Consider the following 19,709-nt stretch of genomic DNA (forward strand, 5'->3'; position numbering starts at 1 on the left):
GAGGCTGGTGGAGTCTGTGCTACCCTCCCAGGAGTGGTCAGTTCTAGCCTGGCTCTATCAGAAGAAGGTGTGGATCCTTATGAGAATCACAGAAACTTGGGGTTGGAACTTGACTGGTGGGTGGGGCACCTCATGATGTTATTAAATTACAGATTCGAGTGGACAAGCAGGATAAGGTTGAGGCCGCATGTGCTTAAAGCTTTAGGCTGCATTTCTGCAGTGGCTTCCAGCTACTCTTTGTGTGGAGGAGTTAGCCTTGACTTTCAAAACCACAGACGCCCCCAAGGAGCTCTTCTGGCGGAGGACAGTCAAGGCCAGCATGGTTGATTACAAACTGAAACGAGAGTCCAAGGAAGGAGAGGCAGAGAAGCCCTAGTCAAAGCTCTAGCTGGTCACAGCCGCTTCTTGTCCCCACTGCATCCACTTGGATGTCCAGCCTCTTTGTACCCTGGATTCTGCACAGATTTGCCACGAACACTGTGGATGCATGCAAAATACACTGGTTAATTAATCATCTTAATCCTGTGGTTTCTTTCAGCTCTTTTTTGTCATCTTAATGCAATTAGCGTATGTTTTAATTACATGCATGGCCTCCGAACTGAAATCAACTTTGACAGCGTGAGAAGTAAATTTTACCCAATCTGTTTGGGGCAAGATTGCCTATAAAATTGCCTTGGTCTGTTTATTTTTATTTTGTATTATTTTTTGTGTATGACTGTTTTGTCTGCATGTACGCCTGTGTACCACTTGCATGCCCTGGTATCAGTGGAGGTCAAAAGAGGAAGTCAGGTCTTCCCTTACCCCTCCTCATCTAGAATTCCAGATGGTTATGAGCTGCCATATGCGTGCTGGAAACTGAGCTCCGGAAGAACAGTCAATGCTTTGAACAGGTAACTGATCTCTACAGCTCCGGTCTGATTATTAATAGAACTAATTGCCGTATAGTTTTAAAATCTACATATATTTTAAAATAAAATCCTGTTAAGATGGAAGAAGCTCTTATATGGTAGTTCCTGTGCTGAACACCCCAGGAAGCAGCTCCTAAAGAGCAGTTCAGCTGATCCTCCAGCCTTAGGTCCTCTCCCTGGTGAGGGATCAAAGTAAGCTTCACACAATATTCCAGCTGCCCTCTGGCCCCAGGATGGTGCTGTTCTATAGGTCTGATAGAGCCATGCACCGTGGAAGAGCCAGCCCCGTGGACGGTGCTGCTGTCCTTGGATGCTCATGAAGACGTCTTTGGGAACACTGTGACAAACACTGCTGACTGTCTTGGCATTTCGTGAGTACCAGTTTCTTTGGCCTCTGAATGGTTAGGTGCATCTCATGGGATGCACAGAAACACTTTGGAGACGGTCCCTAACTGACTTTTACCCCACGGTGTGCTGGCTCCTCGGACGCCTGTGTCAACTCCATGGCAAGCCTCTGGCGCCTTCTTGTGTTTGGAAGACCTATCCCATACCGTGAGCACAGACAAGTCAGCGGCAGCTGGGCGGGTGACGAGGGAATGGTTTTTTGTTCTGAAAGCTTAGACAGCAGATAACCCGAGGAAACAGAGGCCCCAGGAGGAGGAACAACATCTAAGATCAGAACTTCAAGGTAATTGAGTTCCATGAAGAAGAGGCGGGGGAGGTAGAGACAAGGAAGAGGAGAGGGAGAAACTGAGTCGGATTTTTCCCTAGAGTAGATTTATGTTTGATAGAAAAAGTATTATCCTAGTAAGATTTTTTTTGAGCTAAGTCGATGCAACCTTCTGGTGGATTTTAGCACAGGCCAGATCCATGAAAGTCAAAGGACAGAAAGGCCTTTCTTCTCTGTTTTCTCATTTAAAAACAAAACTAAGTTTTTAATCCCAGCATTCGGTGGGTAGTGGGGCGGGGGGCGTAGAAAGTTCTAGGGGGTCAGAGCTATATAGAGAGACCCTGTCTCAAAAACAGATAGATATTTAATAAAAATAAAACAAAACATAACTTTACCAGCTTTTATTCTATTGAGTGGCAGTGAGGATCGTGAATAAAAGAAAATCCAAGGCCTGAGAGGCTCAATGAGCAGGAAAGCTCTCCCCTCTCTTCCAGCCCCCTTCTCCACCCTTCCGCCACGCCCCTCCTCCACGCCCCCTCACGTGCCTCCTCCACGCTGCCACGCCCCCCACGCCCCTCCTCCACGCTACCACGCCCCCTTGGGTGGAGCTCCTCCCCACCTTTGGAATTAAACTCTCTCAGGACTTCGGGCCACGGGACTGCAAATCCGTGCTTGTCGCTTACTGAACTCGAGTAGCCAGGCAGCTCCGCGTCCCCACGGTAACGTCGTCCCGGTCCCGCTGCGTCCCCCGCTTTCTCCGCGGTGACTTGTCCGAGTCCTGGCTGCTGTCCCGCCCCAGCGGCTCAGTTTGGTTTCCCGGCCAGCGTCTTAACGCCAGTTGGGGCATTGGGATGGCAGCAGTCAGTGCGGGTGGAGAATTCGCGTTTTCCACCTGCAGCTGGGGTTCGGCTGTGCGGGGAGAACCCCGAAACTCTGGGCAGTGCGCTGTGTTCAGAGGTGGGGGGGGGGGGGGGGAGGATGGAGCCTTAGGCCTCAGCGAGCTCGCCAGCGGTTCTAGCGCCGCCTCCCATCCCCCACCCCATCGAGCCTGCCTTATACTCCAACCTATCTGCTCCTAGGGCCAAGTCTCCATACAGACGCAGAATCCAGAATCCCGGCGCAAAGGCAGATATCCCTGTTATTATTATTTATCGTGTTTATTGACGTCTCCATTCTGGGATTAAAATCCAGAGAAGTCCCAAAAAGTAATTATCACAATAATGTACTGCAGTCGTTTGAATCCAGAGTCCTCACACAACAGTCTAATGAAAGTGCAACTGATTCCTTTTTGAGCCTTGCTAAAAAAAACAAAACAACAACAAAAACCTTCAGGTGTGTTTCTTGTAGTTATAGACTGGGAACGCTGTCCCTTGAAGTCATAGGTCAGAATTGTAAGGAGCTTAACCAGGCCAGCTTCTTATTGCTCACACAGAACTCTCTGGCACGAGCTGAGTTCAAGCCAGGCACTTTCTTTCCTTTGTTCCTTGTTCCGTCTTTCTTGGGTTGCAGAATCCCGAGCCCCCCTCTGCGCCAGGTACCATATGGTCCATTCCACTGAGAACGGGGCTTTGGGGAAATGGTCCTTTTAGCAGTTCCTTGTAGCCCAACCTGCTTCTGCCCTGTCCCAGCACCTGGAGCATTTTGGCTGGGGATTCAGTAGCTCACTCGTGGCATTTCCTTTAGTCTGGTCCGGTAAAGTTATGCAGCGAGGATTTCAGGCCAGTTTACATAAGCGCAAACACTGTCCACAGCGTTTTGGAATTCCCTGTGATAACTGCAGGCACTGCTGAGCCTCTAACCTCCTGACCCGGCTTCTGCCTTCTGAGATGCTGTGCCTGCTCTGCTGCTTTTGTTCTTTGTCATGGGCTCCTGTGTATACCCCAGATTCCTAAAGTCATTTCTGTTTACACACATTGTCCCAGCATGACAGTATCCATCCCAGTTTCAGGTAGTAATATTTCAGGCATGCCTAATGCACAGGATTGCAGATAGTGATGAATAAGCCCCAAAACGGAATTGTGCGGTTATTTTAAAATCTTACATGATTTTATTTATTCCCTTACCCTTCTAATCTGATGGCACCATTCTGAGGCTTGAACTTTGTAGATAGTCAAGTCGTGTTGCAGTGTTGGAAGGTCGGACTTGCCTAGTAGATAATTAGCACACCTGAATGCACATGCATTCGTAGGCAGCAAGAGTGGCACATGGCAGCTGATGTAGAACTCACAGTGGACCCACAGGTGTCAGAGACCTGAAGCAGAAAACCACAACTTCGGGGCTAGAGGTGGAGCTCAGTGGCAGAGAAATGGCAGAAAACCAGGGGGTCCATCTCCAGGGTCAGGAAGAGAAAAACGAAATTCTTCCAGGTCAATAGCAGATCTCCCCTTCTCGTGACAGGTGGGTAGACATGCTGAAGTGGTATTGGGAGTTATGTGTAGTCAAATTGATCACCCTAGTTACTGTGGGGCTCTAACATGGGAACCCCTAAATTCTGTTGTAATCTCTGTCCCATTCTAAGGAACAGAAGGCCCTGAATCCATGCCAGGAGCCAGAGCCAATTAGCCATGGCTAGAGTGTTTCAAAGGCAGTATTCAAGCTACTGCTGCAGCCTTCTAGAATTAGACTCCGAGGTGGCCACAGGTTATTGGTAATAATGCCTAACTTTCCTAATTTGCCTGGGATTGAGGGTCTCCTGGGACATGGACTTGCAATTTTAAAAAATATGTATTTTGTTTAGTATTCATACATGCTTATAACATGTTTTGATCAAATATCTGTCCCATTCCTTCCCCCTCTGGTTCCTCCCCACCACTTTTCCCTCCCAATTTCATGTGCTCTCCCTCCTTAAAAAACAAAAACACACAAAAGCCCCACAGGTCCATTTAGTATGTAGGTCTGGGAGCATCTACTGGAGCAAGGGTAGCCTCTCAGAACCTGCATCCCTGCCAAAAACTGACTCCCAATTACCCATTCATGTAGGTTGTAAATAGAGTAGCAATGGTCTCAGATGAGCCAGTATCTTTGTAATGGATCGAGCCTCCTCTGGGACGCTCATATGGTAGATTCATTTCTAGCTTTTTGAGGAATTGCCATACCAGCTTCTATAGTGGTGGCAAAGGCTTGCACTCCCACCAGCAGTGAATAACTGTCACCCTTTCCCCACACCCACACCAGCTTCGCCAATCAGATATTCTGGTCTTTTCCCTACTAAGAAGCCTGTCGAAAATGGCAGGTACCTGCTATTGCTATGATATTTCTCCATTCCAAGGTTTCCTTGGTCACTGGTAAGGGTTGTGGTTCTCTTTTCCCAGCATGCTTCAGTACTTCACCTGGAGGTAGTGGGCTCAGTGGAGTTGCCTGTTTTGATCAGGAGGATCATGATTTACACAAGACTTGACAAAACTGAGATGAGATTCAAATTAAGGCTGCCAAAGCCATGTCTGCGATGCATATTCCAGTGAGTGGTGGCTCATACATTAGGCCAGAGGGCTGTGTATACTCAGGTTCATCCTGTGGGGTGCCGGGAGCTTGAATACCTCTGGGACTCTTCCTCTGCAGGCTTCCAGGATCATGTGGTACACCAGCACCCGGGGAATGGCCCCACGGGTCAACTTTGAGGGAGCCCTCTTCTCTGGCTATGCACCAGATGGGGGCCTCTATGTGCCAGAGGAGCTCCCACAGCTGGACAGAGAGACCCTGCGTCGCTGGAGCACGCTTTCCTATCGCAGCCTGGTGAAGGAACTGTGTGCCCTCTTCATTGGCCTAGAGCTCATTCCAAGAGATGACCTAAACGGTGAGTGTTGATGAATGTCTCTCTCATTCATCCAGATGCCTAGATGACTATTTTGTCTTGTTGAGTGACCTGGGACAGGTTGTCTCAAGCTGGAATGTGCAATTAATTTCCCTCAAGGAGATCAATTTTAAAAGCAGACTCTAATTCAGTAGATTTGGATATGTCTTAGTTATTTTGCTATGCTGTGATGAGTCACCATCAAGGCAACTTAGAGAAAAAGATTTTATTTGGGACTTACAGCTTGGGATGGTTAGAGTTCATGACCATCATGGTGGGGAGCGTGGTTGCAGGCATGGTGCCGAAGCAGTAGCTCAGTAGCTCATCTTGATCTACAAGCATGAGGCAGAGAGAGCTAACTGGGGATGATATGGACTTTTGGAACCTCAAAGTCCACCCATGCGGCGAACTTTCTGACCAGCAGGAAAGAACAGCCACCAGACCAGGATTCTTCTCAAATCACACTTTATTGGAGCCTCTTGGTTGTAGGGAGAGCAGAAAGCAAGGGGCACGGAGCCCTGAACTATAACTGCTTATATAGGGAGTCTGCCTAGCAACTTTTGATACTTTGATACTTTAACTGCTTTTCTGGAGACCCACCGGCAGGAAAGAAAGCAGGGGAACATCCCTGTCAATTACAGACCAGGATGTTCCCCTGCTGGTCAGGGGAAGTGTGGGCAGCTAGATCACAACAACTCACCCTGTTTTCCAGTGGAAGAACTGCAACCCTAATATGGAGTTATCTATCAAGCGAGGCTGGGGCCAAATGCCATCTTGTAATGGCAGCTATTCGAATCGGCTCCCAGCACACCCAGTTCACCCCAGTGAACTAATCCTTCCCAAACAGTTCCACCTTGTGTGGACCAAGCATTCAAACAAATGAGTCCACAGAAGCCATTCAGAAATCACAGGGTTGGGTGTAAGGATCCTGCCTTTCTATTAAGTGCCTATATCTGACTACAGCTGTTGGTTCTCAGGTGACACTTGACAAGATGAAAATCCATGGGGTAATATTTTAGTCAGCATTTCTGTTGATGTGGTAAAACATCATGACCAAAGCAATTTGGGGAGGAAAAGGTTTCTTTCAACATACAACTCTCTGGTCATGCCCTATTACTGAGGGAAGTCAGGGGCAGGAACTGAAGTAGAAGACGTGGAAAAATACTGCTTGTTCTCCATGGCTTGTTTATCCTTCCTTCTTATACATACCTGAACCACCTGCCCAGGGGTGACACCACCTCCAGAGAGCTGAGCACCTCCCACATCAGTCATGAAACAAGAAAATCCCCTCAGACTTTCCTACCGGCCAGTCTGACGGAGGCAATACCACAGTTGATATTCTCTTTTCCCAGATGTGTCTAGGCTTGTGTCAAGTTGACAAAAGTCTTGTAGTTTGGGAGGAGGAAGGACTGCACATGACCAACAGTGATGATGTCCCCTGGACAGGCTTAGACATTTCAAAGTCAGCTCAGACACGTTCACCTAGAGTCCACATTTTAATAAGATCTCAGGTGTGGTCCACAACAGACGTTCTAGACTGTGACTAAGTTTGTATATCAGCTACGCCCAAGTCCTGGCACCACAGACATGAGATTTAGTGCAGAGAACAAGCTAACAACACTTAGATCTTTAGGGAAGAAAATTAGGAGGCTGAAACTGCTTATTTGATCTACAATTTGATCTTCTATTAAAGTACATACTTATAAAGACTCAAATAAGCTGGAGAGAAGGCTCAATAGTTAAAGGCACTGGCTGCTCTTCCAGAGAACCTGGATTCAGTTCCCATGATCCACGTGCTGGCTCATAACCATCTGTGACTCTAGCTCCAGGGGATCTGACTCCCTCTTCTGGCCTCTTCAGGCACTGCACACACATGGTACATACATGCAGGTTTTTACCCATTCATATAAGATAAATAAAAATACAATAAAAAGATTTGATGGTGTAACTCACAAAACAATCCCACACCAGTTCAGAATTATGAATAATAAAAGGGTTAAACTTACAGATCACTGTCCTAGACAACAATCCTCTGCACGAACAGGAACAGAGTCTAGCAGCCGGAAGCGGGAGCTGGAAGCAAGGGAGCAGACACACAGTTACTGCTGCTTTTACAGTATGAGACCACACCCAAGTGGGCTGGTATCTTAAAGGCTATTGGCTGAAGGAGCAGAATGTGCTTCCACAGCAAAGATTAAATTAAAAAGTATGCAAAATGAAAACTAGATGTTTTCTAGAGCCAGTTCTAGCCTCTGGGGTATTTGAGGAATATATGGGCAGCTTAATTCATGTCCCCCAGATTTTTCTAGACCTTTACAATTCTGTTCCTAAATATGTCATTTAAGATCAGATTTTCTGGACTTTTTAGCTGGCAATGAGAGCTAAAAAATTTATAGAGGCAGAAAGATAACTTGAAGAGATAATGCCTTCACCTGCTGTTCAATCTCTACTCTCACAGATCTGATTGACCAAGCTTTCAACCGATTCCGCCACAAAGATGTGGTCCATCTGTGCAGGCTGAAGAATGGGCTGAACATATTGGAGCTGTGGCATGGGGCCACATATGCCTTTAAGGACCTGTCCCTGTCCTGCACAGCTCAGTTCCTGCAGTACTTCCTGCAGAAGAGGAAGAAGCATGTCACCATTGTTGTAGGTGGGTGTGGGGAGGGGCAGGGTCCTTTAGCACCCCAGCTGAAGTATGCCCATGCACAGGATTGAACCTCTTAAGGCTTATGCTATCAGTTCTTGTAGATCAGCAGTTCTTAGCCTGTGTGGCCATGTTCCTTTTGGGGTTGGATGACGATCCTTTCACAGGGGTCACCTAGGACCATCAGAAAACACAGATATTTACATTGTGATTCATAACAGTAGCAAAATTATAGTTATGAAGTAGCAATGAAAATAATTTTATGGTTGAGGGTCACCATAATATGAGGAACTGTATTAAAGGGTCTCAACCTTCAGAAGGTTGAGAGCCAGTTTTTAGAGGGTTTCTAGCCTATTTTTATGCCAAAGATTCTGCATTGGTTAATTTTCTCATTGCTGTGACAACATACCTGACAGAAGCCACTTAAGGGAGGAAGGTTTGCTGCTCACAGTTGGGTTTGAGAGTGTGGTTCACATGGCAGGGAAGGCGTGGTAGCAGGGGCTTGAGGCATCTGTTACATTGTCTCAGCAGTCTAGCAGCAAGTAGCATGGATGCTGGTGCTCATCTTTCTTTCTTGGCTTTATTTTGTCCAGGACCATAGCTCATAGAGTGGTTCTGACTACGTTCAGGGTTGGCCTTCCCTTTTCAATCTAACCTTTCTGGAAATGCCCTGATAGACACGACCACATGTATGTTTCCATGGTGATTCTAAACACCATCAAGTCGACAAGATTAGGTATCGTAGTTCCCTTTGTCAGTCTGCTAAAGGATGTGGATACTTCTCATAATAATTTTAGGTATACAGAATACTTGTTAATGTCCTGAATTTTATTAGCATAGTTAAGGACCCTGGGCTAAGTACTAAGCACCTGTCTTTCAAGTATTTGAAAACCATTTGTTGCTGCATTGGGCACCAATATTTAAAGGTCAATTTCATTCTTTATCCATTCCCCTTGTTCTAAAGGGAGGGGTTGGTCTCCTTTCTAGGAACTTCTGGGGACACTGGAAGTGCTTCCATTGAGAGTGTTCAGGGATGCAAGAATATGGACATCATTGTTCTGTTGCCCAAAGGCCTTTGCACAAAGATTCAGGAGCTCCAGATGACAACGGTGCTGACGGAGAATGTCCATGTGTTTGGAGGTAGGTGCAGGGGTTGAGCGGTCCTGGCTTGACTGGCTGTTTTCCTAGGTGGGATTAGCTGTGTGTGGAGGTGCCTTGGCTTAGCTTTGGGAAGGTTCTGGGCTTCACAGTTTTCCACACTAGCTGGCACATGGCTTTAAACTTGCACTGTGTTGAACGGTTGCAGCTGGTTCAGGTATCTGTCAGGGCTGCCTCGGTGCAGGTCCACATGTAGGCAGCCATGTAGAACCATAACTTAAGCCAAGCACTTGCTTAGTTTGGGGCACTAAAGTGTTGTGGGCACAAACATATTTCATAGTTGAGAGACCATGTCAGTCCACTTTGGCAGTTCACGCCCTTCCTTAGGGGACAGACTCCTAGGTCATGCATGTAAACAGAGCCAAATATTAAAATATGAAGCTGCTCGGTGCTACCTGCTCCAGTTCTGCTATAGTTAGTCATATGATGAAGAGCTTAACTTTCATGGGAATGGTAGCTTTAGGGGTCTTGGTTGGGGTTTTACACACTCTGACCATGCATGCAGCCTGGAACTTGATACACTTGATACACAGGAAATGTTGTAATAATCAATCAATCAATAATGACAGTAATGACAGAGATGGCTGAGGGGTTAAGAGCACTGGCTACTCTTCTAGAGGACAGGGTTCAAGTCCCAGCACCCACATGCAGCTCACCACTATCTATAACAGCAGTTCCAGTGGGATCTGATGCCCCCTAGAACCTGCGTGGGCACTGTATGCACATGGTACACAGACATACATGCAGGCAAAACACCCATGCACATAAGATAAAATAAATTTAAAAAAAAATAAATAAAAATAGAATTCCTTCTACAGCTTGCCTGGGTCCTGGTATAGTCCTGTGGTGTTCTCAGTGAAAATGGCCCCCATAAGCTCATATGTTTGAATGCTTGGTCCCCAGTTAGTAGAGCTGTTTGGGAAGGATTAGGAGCTGTAGTTCTGTTGGAGGAGGGGTCCCTTTGTTGGAGGTGCGTCACTGGGGATAGGTTTTGAGGTTTCAAAAGTTCAGGCCAGGTGCGTGCCCAATCTCTCTCTCTCTCTCTCTCTCTCTCTCTCTCTCTCTCTCTCTCTCTCTCTCTCTCTGACTTCTGCAACTCTCAGTCATTGCTCCAACCCCATACCTGCTTGCTTACTGCTGTTTCCTGCCACGATGATCTAGAACGAATCCTCTGAAATATAAACAAGTCCCCAATTAGAGACTTCCTTTTGTAATTGCCTTGGCCATGGTGTCTCTTTACAGCAATAGAGTAGTAACTAAGACAAACCCCATAGAGGATGATCTGACGTTAATATACCAGTGTTGACAGGGAGCCCAGACCCTGGGAAGAAGCCCTCCCATGAGAGAAGCATAAATTCTCTTTGTCTAGCTGCACCAGTGCAGAGGAAAAGGCCCTCTGCTCTTTTCTCTGGCAAGCACATGTGCGTTCCAGTGTAAAGTCCATGGTTTGCTAATCCATTGTTGGCAAACTCCTCCTGCACACTGGCCTTGGTGATTGCCCATACCTGGCTGAATTTTTCCTATGGTCATTGTGAGACTTTGATGAAGAATGTTTGGGCTCCTGAGGGCCCCTGTTGTTTTCCACATGCCAAGTTTGCTAGTCATAGGTCTAGGACTGCCTTTTCCTAGCATGAAAGCAGAGAACTGCCACAGATGAAATCTTCACCTGGGAGCTGGAGAGCATTGCCCACCTGTGAAATAGTGGCAGCTGTGTGGTTGATAATAGGCGGAGCATGCCATGATTATTAGAGCTCAGGTGTTTCTGTTCTGTGTGTCGAGGAGATAGTTCTGCAGGCTGTAAAGACATCAAGCTCGTTCACAAGCACTGCTGCCCATGTTCCCTTCCTTCTTCGAGGCGTCTGGCTTGGCTGTTAAGAGGATGTGTGTAGATTCAGGGGTAACGAGAAAGACGTGTTTTCCCTTTGTGAGCCAAGGAGTGGGGATGGATTCATGGACACCCAGTTTAAACTTTACTAATTCATCGTCATCATGACTGTGTGTGGTGAGAAGGATGTACACAACACAGGGGCCACATGAAGGTCAGAAGACAGCTTTGTGGAGTCATTTCTTTTCTGCCTTTGAATGCACACCTGAGATCAAACTCAGTCTGTCATGCTTATGTGGTATATAGTATTTTGGAAATACATATTTTTTTTTTAGTTTACAGGGTCTTACAATGAAGAGAGTGCCTGAGTCTCAGAAGAGAGTTGGGCTTTGGATTTTTCAACAGTCTTGAGACTGATAGATTGTGGGGACTTTTGAAGTTTCACTGAATGCCTTTTGCTTTATGATATGGCCATGGGGGCCAGGGTGTGGAATGTGGTGGTTGAATGAGAATGGCCCGTTGTCACTCTATCAAGTCTGTCTGTCTGTCTGTCTGTCTGTCTGTCTGTCTCTCTCTCTCTCTCTCTCTCTCTCTCTGTCTCTCTCTCTCTCTCTCCCTCTTGCTTATGGACAAGGATGTAAGCTCTCAGCTACCGCTCCAGTGCCATGCCTGCCCCCAGTACTATAGCCATAGTGGTCATGGACTCTAACCCTCTAAAACTGTAAGCCCCCCAAATGTCTTTCTTCTACAAGTTGCGTTGGTCATAGCATCTTATAACAGCAATAGAAGAGTAACAAAGACACACAGCAAGTCTGTTACCCAACCCTGGGTTTATAAAGGTGATAATTTCCATGTGCATTGTGTGATTCCTAAGCACCAAGTACTTAGTAGACAGTAGATGTTCATTGATTATAGTATATATATATTTTTAAACTGGAAGTAACAGAAAATCCAACTCAGTCTGTCTGGAAGAACAGTTCCCAGCTTCTGTAACTGTGATGCCCAGGGGTGAAGTAGGCTCTCACTTGGTTGATTGTCAGGCTCAGCATTACCATCAGGAACCCAGTACTTCCCAGTCTCTGCTCTGCCCTCCCCAATCCTAGGTTCCTTCCTCTTGAGGTCACAGAATGGAGACTTGAGGTAACCAAATCTCCCTTTTCCTCTGGATCTTCCTTAAAAGCAGGGGTGGTTTCTCTAGCTCCCCAGCAAATGTCCTTCTGAGTCTCAGTGACCTGAACGTCTCACATTTCCATCTTGGATCCGACTCCTGACCCCATGGGGTCAAACTAGCTCGGCTTTAGCAAAGCAGTGGGCCACCACTACTGGACTGAGCTGCTTGGTGTGTACATGTGGACTTACCGATGGTCCCCATCTTCATTGCTGCTCTACAGTGATGTCAGGAGAAGGGTTTACGGCCCAAGTGGCTGTCCTGGTACTTTCCCCAGTAACCCTTACATGTACACATATATACACCCCACCTTGAGATATGGATCCAAGTAGAGAATTAGATACAGATATCAGGTATCTACTGCAATTACTGAGGCAGCTTGATTGGGGTATTGATGTGTTAGACTGGTGGAAAATTTGCCCAATAATTTACCCCATAAATTAAACCAATGTGCACAGCTTCAGGGAAGTTCTGCCCAAGCAAGCTTACCTAGCACATAGCAGCAGGGATCAGGCCACCCACACTTCACCCACAGGAGAGATGTAGCCATTTCCCCCCAGCCCCAGTAGGGTTCACAGCTTTCAGGTGAGTAAACCCCTCCTCCTTTCCAGAAGAGTGAAGGACATACTCTTCATGGAATAGTAAAGGCTTGGAATACAAGGGGAATTCTTTTCCCAATATCCCAGAAGGCTGATTTTAGAATATCTTATTTTATAGAATGCAAGACCATTGGAAATAGTTCTGGCCACATTTTCTCTTCTCCCAAGTGAGGACAAATGCTCAGAGTCACTAGAAAAAGTGACCTAGATTCTATCCCCAAGGAGCTTATACAGAGCCTGGGAAGCCAGGCCAAGCCAAGTGAAAGTGAAGGAAGCAAAGTCTAGGTCAGGAGGGAGAGGATGGGCCCAGCCCTGGAAGGCCTTGGTGGAGCCCAGTGTGACTGCCCGGGCCTCCTGCTGCTCCTGAGAGCTGCCTTCTTCTCTCTCCCTGGCAGTGGAAGGAAACAGTGATGAACTCGATGAACCCATCAAGGCCGTGTTTGCTGATGTGCCTTTTGTCCAGAGGCACAACCTGATGAGCTTGAACTCCATCAACTGGTCTCGGGTCCTGGTGCAGATGGCACACCACTTCTTTGCTTATTTCCAGTGTGCGCCCTCCTTGGACACGTACCCCCTACCCCCTGTGGAGGTGGTTGTGCCAACAGGAGCTGGGGGTAACCTTGCAGGTAAGGAGACCCAGGGATGCAAACGGACTTTCTAGAAAGCACCTAGCCTTTCAAGCTGTCTTTTGCCTACAAATGTGGAGCAAAAGAAGGTTGTGTTTTTATTCTAAAGAGGACAGAAAACCACATGGGATGCCCTAGGTTTCTTCCAGCTCCAGAGGACGGGAACAGAAAACAGTCTAGGGTACCGCAGTGGGAGGAGATTGAGGATTCAACCTGGGGAATTTCAGCAGCCTAGCCTGTGCTTACTTACACAGTAGATAGTAGACAAGTCATGGCTCAGCCACAAACATAGCTTGGTGTCCTTTCCCCAAATTTGCACTCCACTTCCTACTCTGCCCACTGCATGTTGAGGCACACCTGCTTTGGGCCATAGCACAGTGTGTTCTCATTACCCTGGGGCCATGGCATCAGGAGGTTTGGCCTTGGCTCTGCCCTTTACTAGCTGAGCATTAGAGAGTTACTCATCTGTGAAAGGCTGGCTGATCACGTGCTCAGAGCCGCCTGTGAGGAGCGAGCATGGCTGTTGGGCACATGTGAACTTTGTCCAGAGACAGTGCTGTCCAGCTGCCTGGCACCGAACACTAAGGAACATTCTCAAGCATTAACTGTGCACCAGGTGCTGCTGTACTAAGTGCTTTTCATGGGTTAATGATTTCATGGGACTAGGAACCATGGCTGTCTCCTGATGTGCATGGACAGTGGGTTCTAGGACCCTGCGGGTACCAAAATCTGCAGATGTTCAAGTCCCTTCTATAAAATGGCATGGTGTTTGCATGTGACCTACATGCACATATGTGCAGCTGAGTACTTTAAACCACCTCTGGATGATGTAAAATAGTATACAGTATGCAGGCGCTATCTAACCACCATGATGCTTTTGTTATTTCACCTAATTTACCCTAAATGGCCATTGTGCTGTAAGGAGTATTTGCAAGACAGAGTCTGAACATGTTTAATACAGGTGCAATTATTTTTTTTTTGAGATAGGTTCTCACTATGTAACTCAGGCTGCCTTTGAACTCAGTATAGCCCGGGCTGGCCTGGGAAGTCTCCATCCTCCTGCCTCAGCTTCCCAAATGTTGGGATTATAGGATGTATCACCACAGCCTACTTTGGATAGTTTTGATTCCTGGTCAGTTGAGTCTGCACTCAACTTCCATCTGCATTATTCTTACCGTTTTAGAATGAGGAACTGGACACAGACGCTTCCCGTTTACACAGCTGGTTGGTAGTGGAGCTAGGTTGACAGCCCAGGTAGACTGGAGTCCACATCCTTGCCGTCTCTTGAGAAGTCGATGGTGTTAGCTCTGTCTATTGCATTGCTTCTCTAGGCATCAGGGTAAATTAGGTGAAATAACAAAAGCATCATGGTGGTTAGGAGACTCCTTGGCTTCTTAAAGGAAGACAGAGATGATAGATGATAGTGGGCCGGCAGCTGGCAAGGACGATGGTTTCCCCGCTACCCAGTGTGCTTCCCTTCAAGCTAGTGATGCCACCTATGGCTGTGCCCTTCATAGCACTTGGCACAAACTAAAGCATGGGCCCTACCCAGAGAGGACATCCCCATATGGCATTTTCCCTAAGGACCCATTTGATCAAGTCTTTGGGCGCTCCTGAGCATCCTTTTTCCCTCATCATTGAAGGGCACTGTAAAGTTTCCGTGAGGATCAAGTGACACCAGAGTATGAATGGGCTTTACACAATTTAGGGTAATAGTGGTGAATATTCCCACCGCCCTCCAAAAAGTAAGGGCCTGGAGATGGAATCTGTTGAAATAGGAGCGGTAGGCTGCATCCCGCCACCCGGCTAGCTTTACCCGAAATAATTACATAGAAACTGTATTCTTTTAAACACTGCCTGGCCCATCAGTTCCAACCTCTTATTGGCTAGCTCTTACATATTGATCTAACCCATTTCTAATATTCTTTGTAGCACCACAAGGTGGCTTACAGGAAAGATCTTAACCTGTGTCTGTCTGAAGTGGGAGAATCATGGTGACTCACTGACTCGGCTTCTTTCTCCCAGCATTCTGTTCTGTTTACTCTGCCTATCTAAGGGTTGGTCTATCAAATGGGCCTAGGCAGTTTTTTTATTAATTAACCAATGAAAGCAACAGATTAGAAAGAAATCACTCCCACATCAGGAATCAGTAGATGAAGTGTTTGCCACACAAGTCTGAGTTTGGATCTTTAGACATAAAACTGGACGTGGTAGCACATATCTGTAATCTCTGTGCTCCCACAGCAAGATGACAGAGACAGAAGCCCCAGAAGCTGTGTCACTAGCCTGGCGTGTCAGCAGTGAACAGTTAGCTACCCTCCCTAAAGCAAGGTGGAAGGCAAAGACCTGGGCTCTGTCTCCTCTTCCGCAGTGGGTGGCCTGACAAACTGACTAAGTGTGTTAGTCCCTGGTGGGCAGGGCACAGTTGCCCTCCTCCTTATCTCTCTCCCTGCTCCTGTGGCTCTTCCCGTCTCTCTCTGTTCTCATCTTCAAACAGCACAAGAGTTTGTCTGCTTTTATTAAGCTCGGTTTAAAGTAAAAATTCTTTACTTTTGTCCTAAAATCCTGTTGTCTTCCTGTCTTGTCCCAAGCTGGGTGCATTGCTCAGAAGATGGGCCTGCCTATCCGCCTGGTTGTGGCAGTAAACAGCAATGACATCATCCACAGGACTGTCCAGAAGGGAGATTTCTCTCTGGGTGAGGTTGTCAAGCCAACCCTGGCATCCGCTATGGACATCCAGGTGGGCCTGTGGGGGGAAGAGCAGCTGCTGGGGGGTGGGGGTGGGGCAGGACTTGGATAGGGTTGAAACGAGGGTGGCCTGGGACTCTGTCTCTCCACTCAGGTGCCTTACAACATGGAGAGAATCTTCTGGCTACTCTCTGGCTTTGACAGCCAGGCAACAAGAGCCCTCATGGAGCAGTTTGAAAGAACCCAAAGTGTGCACCTACCCAAGGAGCTACATAGCAAGGTTGGTCACTGGCCATATGTGGTAGGGGTGGGTCTCTGCAACTTCCATAGTCAGCAGAGTAACAATCTGACCAAAGCAAGATGGCAGCTGAGTTCAACAAGACTCAGTAGATAGTGTTGATTCAAATGTCTAGTGTCTGGCCTCTAGTGGTTTATTTCAGGCATGCTTAAGCACAGCACAACGTGGTGAACATTATTGTTTTCTTTTGATGATTAATTCAGTCCTGTGTACACAATAAAGTATACATAGATCTCCTTGGAGAACCAAATAAGCTAAATACAGATCAGGCACGACTACATCGCAACTCTTTGTAAGGTCTGTAAAGATTGATTCTATAGATTTACTAATAAGGGCCTGGGGGATAATCCGGTGCACAGAGCAAAGGTCACCAGGCTAGTAAACACATCCACATCCAGCCTTCTAGGTGGACAGATAGTGGTTATTACATTTCTTCCCTCAAAAGAGAAACCCTGTGTGCTAAACCTCCTAGGTTCCCCGAGCACTTATCTGTAAGCACAGAGATGCTGTTCCTCCTATGACATCCCACGGAGGAAGGGAAGGATGCAGCCACTGGGTAGACTTGGGGTTGGAAGTCTGCGCAAGGGAGAGGGTCCAGGAACTTCACAGCTGGTACTGATTGGATGAGGGGAGTTGTGAACACTAAGCCAGCTTTATAAATGTGGTGCCTCGGTTTCCTCATCTGGAGAGCCGGGATAATAAGAGAGCCTGTCTCCTAAGACTGCTGTGAGCTGAGGGTGATTAGATACACGGGAGGCACTTTCCAGACTGCTGGGAATATATAACTCCATGCAGTTACTAGTTCCATTTTTATTTATTAGTGTTGTTAATTTGCGATAATAGCAACACCTGTACAACAAGGACAAAGTCATTCTGCCCTTCAGGTATGGACAGAGACTATAGCTCTTTCTGGCCCTTGTCTCTCTCCTTTGTTGTAGTGAGGAGCTGCGGGCAGGCCTGCTTTTTGTTCCGCCCAGCTCCTGCACAGCTAGTTTACACCCATAATAACAACACACAAATTGTATTCATTTAAACACTGCCTGGCCCATTAGCTTTAGCCTCTTACTGGCTAACTCTCACATCTTGATTAACCCATTTCTATTAATATGCGTAGCACCACGAGGTGGTGACTTACTGGGAAGATTCTAACCTATGTCCATCTTGGGCAGGAGCTTCATCATGTCTGCCTCACTGCCTTCTTCCTCCCAGCATTCTGTTCTGTCTTCCCCACCTACCTAATTTTCTATCTATCAAAGGGCCAAGGCAGTTTCTTTATTAACCAATGAAAGTAACACATAGACAGATGATCCTCCTCCATCACTTTGTCTCTGTCTCTCTGCTGCAGGAGGAGAGACTCTGTTTAGTTAATAAATGCGTTTTATTTATTTTAGGGAACTAGTTAGAAAGTGTTGCTTTTATTTGAATGCAGCCTGTGATGCCTTAAACTTCTGTACCTCATTCCCACTGGGTGGCCCTGCTGGCTCTGCACCCCCCACCCCAGGTGACTGGGACAGCTACCTCGCTGCAGCTCTCATCATCACAAAGCTCTAGGATGTGCTCCATCTAGATTGCACAGTCTGATTTTACTTCAGTGTCCTCTACTTTAAGAAAATCCTCATTTGCCAACTTGATCTTCCCAATTCCTTTAACTTAGTCCTTTACATGATATAGTTGTTCTTGGTTAGTGTCCCTCCTGAAGGGTTCTTCTCAAAACTGGGTATAGTTATCTGGCCTGAGTTGTGCCCTTGAAAACTAAAGTGGGACTTCCTTCTTTTAGAATCTATACTGCTTTAAAAACTTTCCATTATTTTTATTTAATGTTTATGAATGTTTACCTGTGTGTATTGTATGTGTACCTTATGCATGCAGTGCCTGTGGAGGCCAGAAGAGGGCATCAGATCCCCTGAAACAGGAGTTACAGATGGTTGTGAGCCACCATGTGGGTACTGAGAACCAAATTTGGGTTCTCTGCAAGAGATGACTAAGCCATCTCTCCAGCCCTATGCTACTTTTGACTTAGCCAAATATTAGTTTGTTTGGCCCATGGTTTGTGCCATGGAATCAATATTCCTTCTCCTTATCTAAGTGAGATCCTCCATTAACACTGATCATCATATCCTCTGTTTCTTCATTTTCTCCCTGGCTGTACTCAGAGGACACTGTATTTGCTGGAAGGGCATTTATCCATCCATCCACCCACCCATCCATCCACCCACCCACCCATCCATCCATCCATCCATCCATCCATCCATCCATCCTCCCATCCATCCATTCTCCCATATCCACCCATCCATCCATCCTCCCATCCATCCATCCTCCCACCCATCCATCCATCTTCCCATCCATCCATCCATCCATCCATCCATCCATCCATCCATCCAATCTGTCTGCTATGGTTCAAGAACTAGGTTAGGTGCTGGGAATATGAAGAGAAAATGCAGCTGCCACACTAAGTGATATATGTAAGTGGTAGAGCACATACTTAGTATGCATTAGGTCCTGCATTCAATCCTCAGAAGTAGAAAAAGGAGGAAGATGAGGAGGAGGATGAGAAGGAGGAAAAAATATTGGTCGCCATTTCTGACCCTAATCAGATATAAACAATCTATGGACCACTTGGTCTCTGATGGCACTGAGTACACATATAGTGTTTGCTATGTTGTAAGAATATAGAGCATCTTCAGGAAATTATCTGGTGTTCTGAATGCTCAGGGAGGCTGAGAAGGAACCTTTCCTCTGCCTGTGAGTACTAGGAGGATTTCCAGGGAAGGGCTCCTAAGCAGGGTGGGAACTGACCGGGTAGCTCTCACACCACGGGCAATTTGAACACCCGTGACTTGCGTTGTATCCGGCTGTAGAACAAGACTGTGTGCTAGTTTGATTCATGATCTAAAAGCATTGGGGTGTACCCAAAACTTCTACAAATCCTTCTGCTAAGAAGCTCAAAACTATAATTGAGCCTAGTGATGGTTGCTCAGTCCTTTAATCCCAGCATTTGGGAGGCAGAGGCAGGCAAATCTGTCAGTTCGGGGCCAGCATGGTCCACAAGAGTTAGTTCCAGGACAGGCTCCAAAGCTATAGAGAAACCCAGTCTCAAAAAAAACCAAACGAACTGTAATTGGCTCAAAACTTGGAAACTGATTCTACTCTGAGCCGGGTCAGTATTGAGTCTGTAGCATTCATCTGAGTCCTGGTGCCGGCGTGGCTGTGGATACAGCAGGGTTTAGTCTGAGTCCTGGTGTTGGTGTGGCTGTGGATACAGCAGGGTTTAGTCTGAGTCCCGGTGTTGGTTTGGCTGTGAATACAGCAGGGTTTAGTTTGAGTCCCGGTGT

General features: G+C 46.8%; 1 protein-coding gene across 2 annotated transcripts in view; it reads left to right on the top strand.

Annotated features, from left to right (window-relative positions):
• Positions 1-1,546: 1,546 nt before the first annotated feature.
• The window catches only part of Thnsl2 (threonine synthase like 2), a 19,420-nt gene continuing 1,257 nt past the window's right edge, over positions 1,547-19,709 (top strand). The window contains exons 1-7 of one of the 2 annotated variants that reach the window (XM_026787967.1): positions 1,547-1,596; positions 5,137-5,371; positions 7,827-8,021; positions 9,003-9,155; positions 13,161-13,391; positions 15,983-16,131; positions 16,234-16,359. In XM_026787967.1, the coding sequence (XP_026643768.1) occupies positions 5,149-5,371; positions 7,827-8,021; positions 9,003-9,155; positions 13,161-13,391; positions 15,983-16,131; positions 16,234-16,359 (1,077 nt within the window). In that variant the 5' untranslated portion in view covers positions 1,547-1,596; positions 5,137-5,148. Of the gene's footprint in view, positions 1,597-2,192; positions 2,298-5,136; positions 5,372-7,826; positions 8,022-9,002; positions 9,156-13,160; positions 13,392-15,982; positions 16,132-16,233; positions 16,360-19,709 lie in introns of those variants that run through there. The other variant, XM_005364772.3, reaches the window with a different exon arrangement.

This window comes from Microtus ochrogaster, assembly GCF_000317375.1.
Source record: "Microtus ochrogaster isolate Prairie Vole_2 chromosome 14 unlocalized genomic scaffold, MicOch1.0 chr14_random_3, whole genome shotgun sequence".
Classification (NCBI taxonomy): domain Eukaryota; kingdom Metazoa; phylum Chordata; class Mammalia; order Rodentia; family Cricetidae; genus Microtus; species Microtus ochrogaster.